Source organism: Scyliorhinus torazame, chromosome 2 (genome assembly GCF_047496885.1).
Source record: "Scyliorhinus torazame isolate Kashiwa2021f chromosome 2, sScyTor2.1, whole genome shotgun sequence".
Classification (NCBI taxonomy): Eukaryota; Metazoa; Chordata; class Chondrichthyes; order Carcharhiniformes; family Scyliorhinidae; genus Scyliorhinus; species Scyliorhinus torazame.
This window is the reverse complement of record NC_092708.1, coordinates 336,935,939-336,949,877: the sequence shown is the minus strand read 5'-3', so window position 1 is coordinate 336,949,877 and position 13,939 is coordinate 336,935,939. Positions and strand designations below refer to the sequence as shown.

Below are 13,939 nucleotides of genomic sequence, written 5' to 3'. Positions count from 1 at the left end.
TGGTGGGGGGTATCTAGAACTAGTGGGCACATAATAAAGTGTCTCCTTTTGAAATAAAGGGTTTCCTATTTAAGATGAAGATGAGGATTTTCTTCCCAGGTTCATTAACCTTTGGAATTCTCTATTGCACAGAGTTATGGAGGTTGAGTCAATGAATATATTCAAGAGTGAGAAAAAAAGATTTTTGAAATATAGGGGAGTCAAGAGTAACAGGGCTAGGCAAGAAAGTGAAGTTGAAGCCACGATCAGATTAATCTTCATCTTACCATGTGGCGGAGGTGGCTTTAGGGGCTGTATGGCCTACTTATGCCTTTTCACATGTTTATTGAATGAAAATGTCCATCAAATCTGTCTACTCAAGTCATTGCACTTAATGTAATGTTAAATAGTTGGGGATATTTTTCTGACATGTCAACCTGCACAATATAGATCTTTTATTCAGCTGCCACCTATAAAATTGTTTAATTGTTGAACAAGCAGCTATGATATTACTGCATTATCTCCACAAAGCAAGAGACTTTCAAATTCTCTCGGACCATGCGAATGGGCTCCTTCAATTCCACGTTGCATCTTTTATATGAGTATTGAAATACCAAGGAAGGGGAGGTGGGAGCTGGTCAATTTCTGTTAAAAAAAGGTAAATCATTCCAGTTTCTCATTTTGATCTCTATTTCTTCTTTCAATTTTGCCAATGTGCATTGATGTTAATCATTTATTGAGTTGGTCTCTGGCTTCATACCCTATTCAATTCAATAATTGCTCCAGAAAACTTTTCATGACCTTTGTTCCTTTAGCACCGCAAAAGAATAAACAATATCCATATTGGCTTTGTGCGACTTCTATCCATGTTATTATTGCCGCTAATGCGTAATTTATTATTTCCAACAAAAAAGTAAAAATATCTGCATGTACAACTTTCACGATGTGTTGTTCTTCTTCTGGAAAACGTATTTTTTTAATCCAGGCATTTGTTCCTTCCAATTTGGTTTAAAAGAAAATCTGGATCCTAAATATAGTGACTTTTACAGAGGTAACACTTCATCAACCTCTAGTATTTCAACTGTGGCCATCCTTCATATGTGAACTTGGGTAGTGATTATCCCACAGCTCTTTGATGGCTTTGAATATATTCTGCCCTTTCCTAATGTGATGATATTTACATTTTGCAACTTGGAATAATAAACCGAATGCGTTGTCAACAACGTATTGTTCAAATATTGTTGTAGTCTTGATAACCAGGTCACAGACTCGTTACACTGCAGAAGGATGCCATTTAGCCCATTGTGTCTGCACCGGCTCTCCAAACTAGCGTTGTGACTTGGTGCCATTTCCCTGCCTTTCTCTCTGCAACCAAGATAGAACAGTATCCAACAAAGCCAATGGGATATTGTGCTTCAGACAGCAAAACATATAAGTCATATTTACCAGAACAGTACATCAGTCAGTGGAATATGTGGTTACACTGTAGTGTTCTGCTCAGACGATATCTTGAAAATGCCTCTACTTTGGTCATTATGGCATAAGGTTGCCATGCTGGATTGAAGCCCCACTCAAAGAATTGAATACATAACCTGACCATATTGCTAGGCTGTCAGTCCTGGCGTTCAGTCATTTAGATCAAATATTAAAATAAGGCTCCGAGGATACAAAAAAATCGCATACTATTTTGGAGAGACTTTTGACCTCCTGGCTAATTATTTAACAGAGATCATTGATCTCACTCTGGCTGCGCAAGAAGTGCCTGCCTGCCTGCAGTGTCAGCAAAGGCTACGTTTCAAAGGGGCTTCATTGGCTGTGAGGTGTTGCATGACGTCCTTGAGGTTGTGAAAGGCGCTAGGCAAACGCCGGTTCCATCGTTAGCATTAAATCAGTCTTCCTCCCTTAGCTATATATTTTGTTCTCATAGAGATTCTCAAAAAGACAAAGTAGAAATTACCATGATCTACATATCTTTAATACTGCTTTCATACATTTCTACTGCAGTGAAAACTGGTCCGTGCTGCAGCCAATTCTTCGAGAAACTTGAACTGGCCCGTTTGCCCAGCATTACTCCTGGACAATAGCCCGACAATTTCGCAACCTCTCTCACACATGATGCAATCATCATTCAGGCACTCAGCCAATTGCAACTCGGCTATCGCGAGACCTCCTCCTGTTGGCTCACGAGCTTTCCCCCCTCAACCAAACTTGAGAGAACCCTGCGTCATGACATCATCATGAGTGACTAGCCCCGCCCCTCCCCCTCAGAACAAAAGCCCCCGGCGGCGGTTTTCCAATGAGAAAGCCGGCGACCGCGTAACGGCCAATCGCAGCGGGGACAAGGGGCGGGGTCCGGCCGTCCCCCAGCAAGTTAGGCTGAGCGGCAACTGACTGGCGTGGGTACAGAAAGGCGTTTTTTTTTGGTTTGTGAGGCAAACGTCGTGGAGGTGAGCGCGGGGATGGGAGCGGAGCTAGAGGGCGGGCGGGCTCGTTAAACAATTTTACTCGGGCCCAGTAAATTAATGCGGGCGATTAAGGGCGTTTAGGATTCACGTTGACTTTGTGATTTTTTTCCCCCCCTTCTTCCTCTCGCCCACAGATTCCCGCAAACGAGGGCGGCTCGCTCCACCGACGGGCTTTTTATTTGTTGCGCACAGAAGGTGTTCGGCGTCTCGGCACCGTGACGTGCCGTCCAGTAGTTCACCATATCCAAGAGCGATTAGGCTTGTGTTTATGTCTTTGTTTTGTGAAAACGGTAAGGATTTTTCGGTGGCATACGGGCGGTTTGAACCGGCGAGGAGGGCGGTTTGAGTGGCCGCCGTGGGTTGAGGGTGGGAGGGAGGGGTAAGAGAGCTGGACGCGAGGTTCTCAAAATGGCGCCCTGCGGCCCCGGCTGCGACAGAGAAGCGGCGGCTCTCTCCCTCTGGCCGTGTGACGCACTCTGCGCCACTCCGGGTATCACTTATCCCCAGCTCATTCCGGGCCGTTTAAGCGGGCCCCTCCCGACTGCCGCACTTATTAATTATTATCCTCCTCTCTTTTTCCCCCCCCCCCCCCCCCCCGGGGTTGAGCCCCCGTTACTGGGGGGGGGGCGCTCCCCAGCGCTGGGTTCTGGAGGGCGGAGTGGTTTTTTTTTTGCGCTGCGATGTGAGGAGTGCGCATGGCGGCGCTAGGGTGGTGAGTCACTCGCGTGTTGCGGAGGCTGCTGCTGCACCAGGCAATGACTCAGCGCTGCCCGGTCGGACGACGCCTCCCTTTATTTTTAACCCGTTTCTCTCTTCTTTCCCCCCCCCCCCCCCCCCCCCCCACGAAAATGCCACCTGGCCGAGCACGTTTATTCCACTGAACGCTGATTCCTGCCGTCGGTTCAAGCATTCCTCTTTCTTTTTTAACCTGCAGTCAACATTGCTAATGTGTGTCATGGATTTTTTTTGCGTCGTGATATCGTTTTTTATCTGAATCCTAAGTGATGCGTTGTGAATTATTTTTAAATAAAAATAAATAAATCTTTGAATCCTAATTGATACTTTGCCCGACTTTTTTTTTTAAACCATCAAAAATCCATTGTGGTGAGGGCTACCTCTTCTTCTCCCCCCCCCCCCCCCAAAAAAAAACCATGTTGGTTAGGGATATCAAATTACAACAACGACTTGGGAAAGTTAGTTATCTGTGGAGTGACTTGCTGAGTGCCATATTGGCTGTTTATGTATATTTGTATTGTGGCAAAAGTATTCACTTGTGAAGTGTTTTACAGGGAGTAACTCAAACTTCTCTACTGTCTGCCTAATCTCTTCCTTTTTTTTCCCCCCCCCCACCCTCTTTACAGAGCTGTTGCGCAGCCGTTGGTACCTGTGTCGGGGAAACCTAACCAACAAGCGGGGAACTTGCAGCCTAAGTGGCGCAAACTTTTTCATGTCAGAGACCGAGTACACTTGCAATTGTTTATGTCATCCATTCTTCTTCAGACAGAAGATACCAAAAAATTCCATTCAAAGATCTTTTCACTTTACTCATAAATCTAATAGTAAACCAGAATGGCTGTCAACGTCAACCGCAGTGTTTCTGACCAATTCTATCGGTACAAAATGCCCCGTCTGATTGCTAAGGTAAGAGCAATTGGAAGTGCTTGAGTTAGTTTTAACTGGAACTTCATTGCAAGCTAAAATATGATTTTCCTCAGGTCGAGGGCAAAGGGAATGGAATAAAGACAGTAATAGTCAACATGGTTGATGTTGCCAAGGCGCTTAATCGGCCTCCAACGTGTAAGTAACATTGAAGGTTTAACCATCTGTTCTAGAATGCCAGCTTGCTGTTCCAAAGTAGATGATGTGACTGTCCATCTCTAAACTGAGACTGCAGAGATGGAAAATTGACCATAATATGTACGGAATTGCATTGAACCCTTGGTTATTCAATTTTTAGTAAACCATTAGATTCTGATTAGTTACTGTTTCTTTTACTGGTTACTTAGTTTATTCCTGCTTATTGCCATTACAAATTAATGGTGAAATTGTACACTGCTTTTCCCTCTCTCCTTGTGTAGTCAGGTGCCATCTATTGGTCACTTTAAAGAATGAAATTTAGAATGCAGGACTAGAATATGCCAGAGCAGAGACAAAAGGTTATTGCAAATACCGTAATGGTTGAAAACTGACCGTGTTGTTTCTTTTCTCATAGTTTCCAATTGATCTGTTCTTGGATCAAAATTGTTTTTTGAAGGCTTTTCCCCATCCGAGCTGAAACCATCAATTTTATTCTTTGTGAGCATTGCTAGCCAGGCCAATATTTCCTGTCCATCTCTAGCTGTCTGATGATGAGCCACTTATTATCCAGTGGTTTGCTAGGCCATTTCAGAGGGTGGTTAGGTGTACACATTTTGGGATTGAGTCATGTAGGCCAACAGGGCACGAGTGAGCCACGTTGGTTTTTATGATGATCTGGTATTTGAAAAGAGCTTTTTATTCTTTGCACCAGTACTTCGATTTGGGTATTTTTGTGATGCATATGCTGCAACATATTTGGCTACCTATTCTTTACATTGAGTATTTAATGTGTTCTTCAGCTGTGTGGAGCACTGTCTCTAAAGCTTTTTTAAACCCCTTTTTGTATGCCACTGTTCCAGTATTAAGCATACCTGGGACCCACACGCCAAACAGAATAAGCCAGCTGCAAGATCTAGATTTTAATGGCTGCATTGCTGGGGCATGAGGGCACCTTGTCCAGATTGTCTTGGGATTTCAAATTCAAAAGTAATTGTTTTCAATCCCTGAGACAGACCTCTTGGTCTTTCCACAAATGATTCAATTCTTAGTACAAGTGTGAGGTGTAAAAGTAAGGTGTCCCACTTGTGCCTAGGCTGAACCTTTTTGAGGTTGAATAACCGCTTGGGGTTATTCTAAAGGTTGAATTTTAAATTTGATTGTAATGCTGCTTTGTTTTAAAGCATTTTAATTTGCATTCACCCCATAGATCCCACCAAGTTTTTTGGTTGTGAGCTGGGAGCTCAGACCCAGTTTGATTCAAAGAATGACCGTTATATTGTGAATGGATCTCATGAGGCGAATAAGCTACAAGACATGCTGGATGGATTCATTAGGAAATTTGTCCTTTGTAATGAGTGTGATAATCCTGAAACTGACCTGGTGAGTGTACAACGAATTCCTGTTTTATCAGAACACAATTCCCTGTGGTAAAGGCTTCTTGAAATCTTGGTGTTACGACTCATTTGGTAGGTCTTAAATTTGCAGTAATTCAAAATGGCTTGCATCTTAACTTTGGTTGGTTGCATTCCATTCTCCCAGTTTCTCCATTGCATCTGTTCTGATGGTGCAGCCTTTCACACCAGTGCTTCTGATATTGGGCACAATTTAACAGTCTTAAGAATCTGCAAGTCGGTTAGTTCACAGGAGTAGCCTAAATCCAAACTTGGCAAGCATTTTGTGATCTTGCGATCTACCAGCTCACTCCTGTTGGCGGATTCTGAAACTTGCCTAGGCACTTGCAAGAAACCAATAGTCACCAAGGTCGATTTCCATTTAATTCCGGGGGATGGTCATCCTATTTAATGGGCTCACCGGTGAGGTCCCACGAGTGACGGTTAGTACTGGTTCACACAAACCAGGACCACTTAGAACAGCAGCTGGAGGGTCTCCCAGGCAATTGGCTGCTGAGTGGTCGGGGGCAGAGCAGCACTGGCTGTCCCTGGACACCTTGGTGCTGGTGCTTTGGCACTGCCAACATGCCATGGTGGTGCTGTCAAGTGCACCTCCAGGATGGCAGTGCACATGTGCTGGGGAGGGGCCTAACTGGAGCTACAGGGGGGGTGCTCTCTGCGACCCCATAATAGGGTGTCAACTTCGTAGGGAGTGGGTTAATGACCATGTGTGTGGGGGTGACATTGCCTGTAGGTGGACAGTGGGGGGACCCTCCAGCCCACCTTGAGATCGGACACCCTTTCAGTTGCCAGTTCTGAGGACCTGCTCTAGCCAGCCAGCTCTGGGTTAAACTGGCAAAAAAAACCCCAGGGCCCAAAAAGTGACTTGGATAGTGATGGGGAATTCTCAGCAAAGTGAAATTGTGCCCATCTTCAACTGAGGATTCCAATCAATTGGCAGGGTTCCTCCACTGTTCCATTTCATGTGCTGCTGCTGTCCCTTCCTTGAGCCCTGTTTGGGTTTCCTTTGTTTTCACCAGTTTGTGATGCCACCACCAAACACTTCTTCCTCTGACCTCTGAGTATTCTAAAGGGACTGTTCCCTCTGACACCTGTTCACCCCTAACAGCCCCTCCCATCGCAAACAAGAGGCAACACCTGTCTTTTCACCACCTCTCCAACATCCAAGGCTCCAAGCACCTTCCAGGGTAAACTGGTGCTTTTCACAAGATCACTTTTCTTTCCATTTCAATTATACTGTATTTGCTGTTCAATTGTAGTTATCTTTTTTTTTCAATTTAGAGTGCCCAATTGTTTTTTCCTATTAGCGTGGGCAATCCACCTAGCTTGCACATTTTTGGGTTACGGGGAGAATGTGCAAACTCCACACTGGCAGTGACCCACAGCCGGGTTCGAACCTGGGACCTTGGTGCCGTGAGGCCGCAGTGCTAACCCACTGTCACCATGCTGCCCTAATTGTAGTTATCTCTGTCTGGAACTCCAATTGTGGATTGGCTGGTGGGTTTTGAACAACTCCATTCAGCTTCCTGTTATTTAGACCATAAGACATAGGAGTGGAAGTAAGGCCATTCGGCCCATCGAGGCCACTCCACCATTCAATCATGGCTGATTTCAACTCCATTTACCCGCTCTCTCTCCATAGCCCTTAATTCCTTGAGAAATCATATTTGTCACTTTAATTCTTCAACTTTGTTCTTGTCTCTTCCTCCCATTTCTATTGATTTTAAACTCTAATCTTAATTTACCTGAAATATTTCAAGCACTGTTAGTATTTTGCATTAGCTTATGTAGGCACACTCCTAGGTTTAACCTATTTTACTTGGCTGAAGAAATTGGTATTTCCTGCATCACCCAATTTTGTATTTGACCTGTGGCTGGTTTGCATGCCAATTTTCTTGGAATACAGAATCAGATCAAAATTATAACATTATTATTCTCCATCTTTTTTAGCATGTCAATCCAAAGAAACAAACCATTGGTATTTCCTGTAAAGCCTGTGGATACAGAGGCATGCTTGACACGCGTCACAAGCTCTGCACATTCATTCTTAAAAATCCACCTGGTAAGTGAACCGGAATTCTGCAAAACCTGATCCATATTTGATTTTGAATCATTTAATGTAAGGATTTCTAACTTGCAGAAAATGGAGATGGTGGTTCAGCCAAGAAAGAAAAGGAAAAGAGAAATAAGAAGGGCAAAGACAAGGAGAATGGATCAGTATCTAATTCAGAATCATCCACCCACAATGAGTTTGATGCTCCAGATGCAGTGGTAATTTGTTTTATTCTGCTCAAGAATTACAGAACGCCTGTCAAGTCAATGTCCTACCTGTCTAGCATGTGCCATTTTTGTAAAACTAATTTAGTGAGCCCCGCTGCCATGGCTTGGCCCTCCCTTTGGCTGGCAATCTCTTTTTACTTGGATGCTTGTCCAATTTGCTTTTGTAAGCTTGGACTCTAGCAATGCAGGCCAGATCCTAATCACTTCCTGCCACCATCAAAGATTTGTGCAAATACTGGCCTCGTGGGTCTTGTGTTCCTGCACCACCAAGTGTACCTGTCACGTTTTGCACTAGCTAATGTATTTTATGTACTGTATTTGAGGTTTGTAAGTATAGTACTTGAAGTAAGATTCTGGATGACTGTTTTCATACAGTAATGAGTCACCTAGCACCTTCAATCCAAATATGCAGGTAAAGAAATTAACTTGATTCTGGGAAGAGACTGGGTGAGATAATGAGTGAGAATGCTCGTACAAGAAATACTGCAGCAAATGTGAGTGGGTAGCTGCTTAGATTCTCCCAGAAAACAGCAGGAATAGCTGTGTGTTTTTTTTTTTGTAGAAGAGTACCCAATTCACTTTTTTCCAATGAAGGGATAATTTAGTGTGGCCAATCCACCTACCCTGCACATCTTTGGGTTGTTGGGACGAAATCCATGCAAACATGGGGAGTGTGCGCAAACTCCACAAAGACAGTGACCCAGGGCCGGTATCGAACCTGGGACCTCCGTGCCATGAGACAGTGGTGCTAAGCATTGTGCTTCCCATCGTTCTAGTATATTTAAACCGAATGTATCATTCAGGACATTTGTGGCATAGGTATTTAATATTTAACCTTCTCACCAGGATGGTGAAGATGATGATGAAGACTGGTGTGAAGAAACCACAGAGGAAGCCCAGCGGCGTCGAATGGGTGAAATTAGTGAGCATGCCAAAAATTTGACACTTAGCGATGACCTGGGGAAAACCTTGGAGGAAAGAGTCAACTTATTCTACAACTTTGTCAAGGTATTAATGTAATGTCCTGGTGCACTGATCTTCAGGTCATTTTGTTTGGGTGTTGTATATTCTCAGTAATTTACCTCGACTTGTGATCTACATGACCTAGAAGGATCCGAGCAGCAAGCAAACAGGTGGACTCCCAAGTCTCCCTCCATCTTGACTTGGCCGTATTGTCACTTTAATGCAAAAATGCTGGAAATTCTCCCTAACAATTGTGTTTATACCTGCACCACTTGGGTTGCAGTGGTTCCAGGGAGCACAACACCTCCCGAGCAGTTTGTGGATGCACAACAAATACTGGCTTTACTATTGACACGTGTCCCATGTATATAGGAAGTCACTTTACCTTTGACATGCATTCTAGTAATGTGGTTCCAATGGTTGATAATATTGGCCCCAGATCTTGGGGTCAGCTGTGGTACTCCTAAAGGTTTCTCACGAGGTTCTAGCAATCTATATAGCATGGATTTCACTGTCCCAAGTAGGTGGTACGTGATTTTTATCAAGCTGCTGTTTGCATTGAAGCATTTCATCAGACTGATGGGTGGAAACTGGAACTAATCCTTACGGAATGGAAACATTTGACACACTTTAATTTTCCTGGATGTGGCTTTTTCAGCAGCGGTGTTTTAACAACCTAGCTGACCCCCTTCTTTGACCACATTGGTTTAGACAGTGCACCCTATGGGAAAAGAGCAACTAGAGATATTTTATGGTTTCCATGTTTACCAGTATATGTGCAGACTCCAGGCATTGTCATGAACTATGAACTGCTAAGTCTGAGCCAGTAGAATAACCAACAGTCATGGAGATGTAGGATACACTATGCCAAGTGTTTCTAAACCTATCCAGTTTCAATCGGCCATTTGGTATATTGTATTGCCTATAACTTGTTTCTATAGATTTTTAAAACCAAAATCAAGCTAACTATTGTACCTAATCATTTCACTGCAGCAAAAGAAGGAAGAGGGCATTATTGACTCTGCTGATAAAGACCTTCGATCAGAAGCTGAAAGGCTGGATGTAATAGCTATGGGTCCCCTCATATTGAGTGAACTGCTTTTTGATGAGAACATAAGAGAGCAGATCAAGAAATATAAACGACACTTCTTACGTGTAAGTGGTTTTCTCCTCTAAAACTGAACATGATGGATGCCTTATAGCTTAATAGTGTATGACTAACTGCTTTCTCTTAATAGTTCTGCCATGGTAATAAGAAGGCTCAGAAGTATTTACTTGGTGGCTTTGAGTGTCTGGTGAAAATGCATCGGGATCAACTCCTGCCCAAAGTTCCACATGTCCTGAAGGAGCTGTATGATGCTGACCTCTTGGAGGAAGAGGTCATCCTCGCTTGGGCTGAAAAAGTAAGCTGTGCAAATATAGATGTTAATGTGCATCTTGTATTTGGAATTTTAAATTGCTCCATATAGTTTTCTTTTAAAAAGAGTACCCAATTTAGCTTGGCCAATCCACTTAACCGACACATCTTTGGGTTGTGGGGGTGAAACCCACGCAGACACGGGGAGAATGTGTGAACTCCACACGGACAATGGCCCAGGGCACGATTCGAACCCATGTCCTCAGTGCCATAGTCCCAGTGTTAACCACTGTGCCATGTGCTGCCCTTAAATTGCTCCGTATAGTTGAATGTTGTGGGCAGATAGGATGTCCCCCACCCTGGACCTAATTGTGCCACAGCAATGTCTAGATTTCCTACTGTGAATTTCTGTATCTGAATGAGCTATTGTGGAATTTTTGTAAGCCTTTTTGGATGCTCTCCATATTTTGATTGGGCAACAATTCTGCATTTGTTTGACACTGAATCTTACCCTGTTGCAGAATTCTCCTTGAATCTAGTTCTAAATTCACTTTGTTCGCCCAAATTTTTACATTACTAGCAGTAACAATCTGTACAGGCAGTTGATGAGTGCAAAAAACCTGATTGTGCTCCTCTCTAAAATGTTGCATTGTCACAGTATCCACATTAGCTCTTGTGGGTTTCTATAGGTTTTGGTATATTAATGTGCAGATCAGAAATTAATTGAATCCTCATGCACAGGTATCTAAGAAGTATGTCCCAAAGGAACTTGCCAAAGAGATCCATGCAAAGGCAGATCCATTCATTAAGTGGTTAAAAGAGGCTGAAGAGGAATCTGAAGAAGAGGAAGATGAGGAAGATGATGCAGATAAGGATGTGGAGGTAATTATTTAGAACTCTGATTTCATACAACTTTTGTGATTGATTTCTATACAACTTTGTGAACATAAACAACCAACTTTTTGAAATGAGTATAATTGACAAATCTAAACTGGAGTGCAGTGCATGCAGCAGTAGCATGAGTAATTGCCTTAATTTGCAACCACATCAGTGGGCTTTAGCAACACTGCTTTTTAATGTCCTGTGTTTCTAATTGCTTCTATGTATTTTGCTTGCAGGTGGTTTACGACAGCTCTGCAAGAGAACTAAAAGTGGAAACTGTGAAACCCATTAAAACAAGAGAAGAAGATATAGATATTGATGCTATTTGATGTATTGCTTACAGGGGGAAAATTCACCTATTGGATATCTTGCCGTGGAGAAGTCACAGTAATGAAGAAATATTTCTGTATTTAAAGTGCAACTGCTGAATTCAGTCTCTGCTATTCAAATTCTACAATGATATTGCTCTAGTGACACTTCACCACCACTACCAATTATGAACTCTTTAAGACAGTATGTCCCAAGTCTAAGTGGTAGAACGGTCCTGCTAATCCAACAGTTGTCAATTTCACTTTTTTCTCTGCTATTGGATAACATTTACTGCACATTTATACAAGGATGTAAATTACAAATTAAAGGGGTTTGTGTTCTGTATTCTAGCACCAAGTTTTTATTTTGTGCATAATTGTAACTTGCCAACTAGTAATTTTGGGATTTTTTTTTTTTTTTACTCCTACTTGCAATACAACTGGTGTACGTTGGAAAAAGCTGCCTTTGCCTCAACAAATACCGCATGTGATATTATTTTGTTAGGCTATTTCATAAGAGGGAATCACAACTGAGCTATTGCCCAATGATAACGGTCAAGTAGCAAAGTCAGTTACTTAGAATTGGAAAAACTGATCTGTGCATTATTGGTAAATCACTTGGATGATGGGTGAACTGTTTGTTTAGCAGTCCACTTATGGACCATCATTGCATAACTTGCTCCCAAACATCCAGCAATTTGGAGTTGAAACATTAATCTTAGCTTGTGTAATACATGCAGTAGAATTTTTTTTTGTGGATGTAGCACCTGGTACTCATGAACATAATGTGATAATGAAAGTTTTTAACTTTAGGTGGGAATACCTATCTGTGACATAGCAGGTGAGGTTATTGGCATTTCCTTAACTGTTGAATCTAAATACATAGTTTAAATACATAATTCAATGCATCTTGATTCTGTGGTCCTTTCATTTCCAATTTTGTTTTCTTCACTACCAAGTCTGACTTTGGTTGTTAAATCAGCTTTTTGTTCCAAAGCCTTGGATGGATATAGCTTGGGCAATGCACTTTTTTTTGAATTGCAAATTAAGTTATCCATTTTAACCCAGAAGTTTGGAAATCCTGTCCACTCTGAGCTGTCTCATTTCTGTGCAGTCTTGTGTAACTACTTCAATGACATGTTAATTTACTGCTTAATGAAATCTGACTTGATTTTGGGTTATATTGACTTAATTTGGGGATATATTGTTGATTTAACATTTTTGGTAGCAAAGTCTGGGACAACAGGAAAAAGGTTGTGATCTAGGGGCTGACTTCAACTGCTGCTTTTGATCTCTACACATCCACAGATGGAAGCTAATAGACTGAATACCCTCTTAGTTGGCTACAATGCTCTGGGGACATGTGGATTATGGAAAACCCAAACTTTTAATTTATGTTGAGCTTGGAGATGGTCACTACCCAGCGATTATGGTGTCTCAACTTTCTCGTCACTCCTAGCTGAGAGATCTTTGAAAGTATGAACTTTGTCCTACTGAGTCATACGTGAACAGTTTAACCTATCCAGCTGGGTGAGGGTGAAGGCTCACTGAGCTCTTTCCCATCTTTTCAAGAGTGTTAGTGAGTCATTGGTGGTGTGTAAGGAATAAAGTTAAATTGTAAATTTTCAAGGTACCAAATCCTCCTGAGTCATTTTGAAAACACAGCTGTTGTCATTGACTGCCAGGCTCTGGATAATGTCAAGAGAACCTGTGTACCATTAATTGCCCTTATATTTCTCCTTTGGTTGTCCTGTTCATGGAGTGTTCATTTGCATAGCAAGATCCAACTTATTTGAAGTGTCAGCTACAAAGGACTTGGGTTTTTATGAATATTTGCACCAAAACATGGCCTTGGCCAAGGCAATTATCCATCTGACGAGTTACTCTTTCATGTTAAGGGAATGTTGTAAGCCCTTTTGTCATGAGACCTGACAACCAAGGTACAATGGCTTTAAATTTCATATGCATCTTGTTGAATATCTCTACAGCCTGGCCTTGCATCTTGACTTTAGATTATCAGAATTCGAATGGATCAGAGATTTGAGTGCCGAACTAGCCAAAATTTGATCAATTTGTATTCTAATGTTCATGTAGAAAATATTGCATGTCAATAAAGTTAGCTTTGGTTTTGAGTTGCCTATAACCTTGTTTGCTTCTTGTATTTAAGATATTTTCATCACAATGGTATCTCTTTCCTCTGCCCCCAGTTTTTTTTTGGGGGGGGGGGGGGATGATGCTTATTAGCTGCTTGGCCGTATGAGTCTTGGATCTGATTTCCAACAGCATAAATTTGTATAACAGCAGATCTGTCCCAGGTGTGGTTGAGGACCACCAGGCATTTTAGTTGCCTCAAGGTAATTTTTTAATGTGTTCTTTCATGGGATGTGGGTGTTGCAACTTGCACATGTTAAGTTCCTTTGAGCAGGTGGTGAACCACTGCAGTGTGTAGGAACACTGCTGTTTGGGATGGAGTTCTAGGATTTTGACCAGTGACTG

The 13,939-nt window shown here is 42.4% G+C and overlaps 1 protein-coding gene across 3 annotated transcripts in view; it reads left to right on the top strand.

Annotated features, from left to right (window-relative positions):
• The window catches only part of eif5 (eukaryotic translation initiation factor 5), an 86,647-nt gene extending 73,061 nt beyond the window's left edge, over positions 1-13,586 (top strand). The window contains exons 1-12 of one of the 3 annotated variants that reach the window (XM_072490348.1): positions 2,405-2,426; positions 2,579-2,734; positions 3,806-4,085; positions 4,160-4,241; positions 5,449-5,621; positions 7,604-7,715; positions 7,794-7,924; positions 8,780-8,941; positions 9,890-10,051; positions 10,135-10,299; positions 10,995-11,135; positions 11,372-13,586. In XM_072490348.1, coding sequence (XP_072346449.1) covers positions 4,014-4,085; positions 4,160-4,241; positions 5,449-5,621; positions 7,604-7,715; positions 7,794-7,924; positions 8,780-8,941; positions 9,890-10,051; positions 10,135-10,299; positions 10,995-11,135; positions 11,372-11,464 — 1,293 coding nt within the window. In that variant the 5' untranslated portion in view covers positions 2,405-2,426; positions 2,579-2,734; positions 3,806-4,013 and the 3' untranslated portion in view covers positions 11,465-13,586. Of the gene's footprint in view, positions 1-2,404; positions 2,427-2,503; positions 2,735-3,805; positions 4,086-4,159; positions 4,242-5,448; positions 5,622-7,603; positions 7,716-7,793; positions 7,925-8,779; positions 8,942-9,889; positions 10,052-10,134; positions 10,300-10,994; positions 11,136-11,371 lie in introns of those variants that run through there. The other 2 variants (XM_072490357.1, XM_072490368.1) reach the window with 2 other exon arrangements.
• The last annotated feature ends 353 nt before the right edge of the window (positions 13,587-13,939 follow it).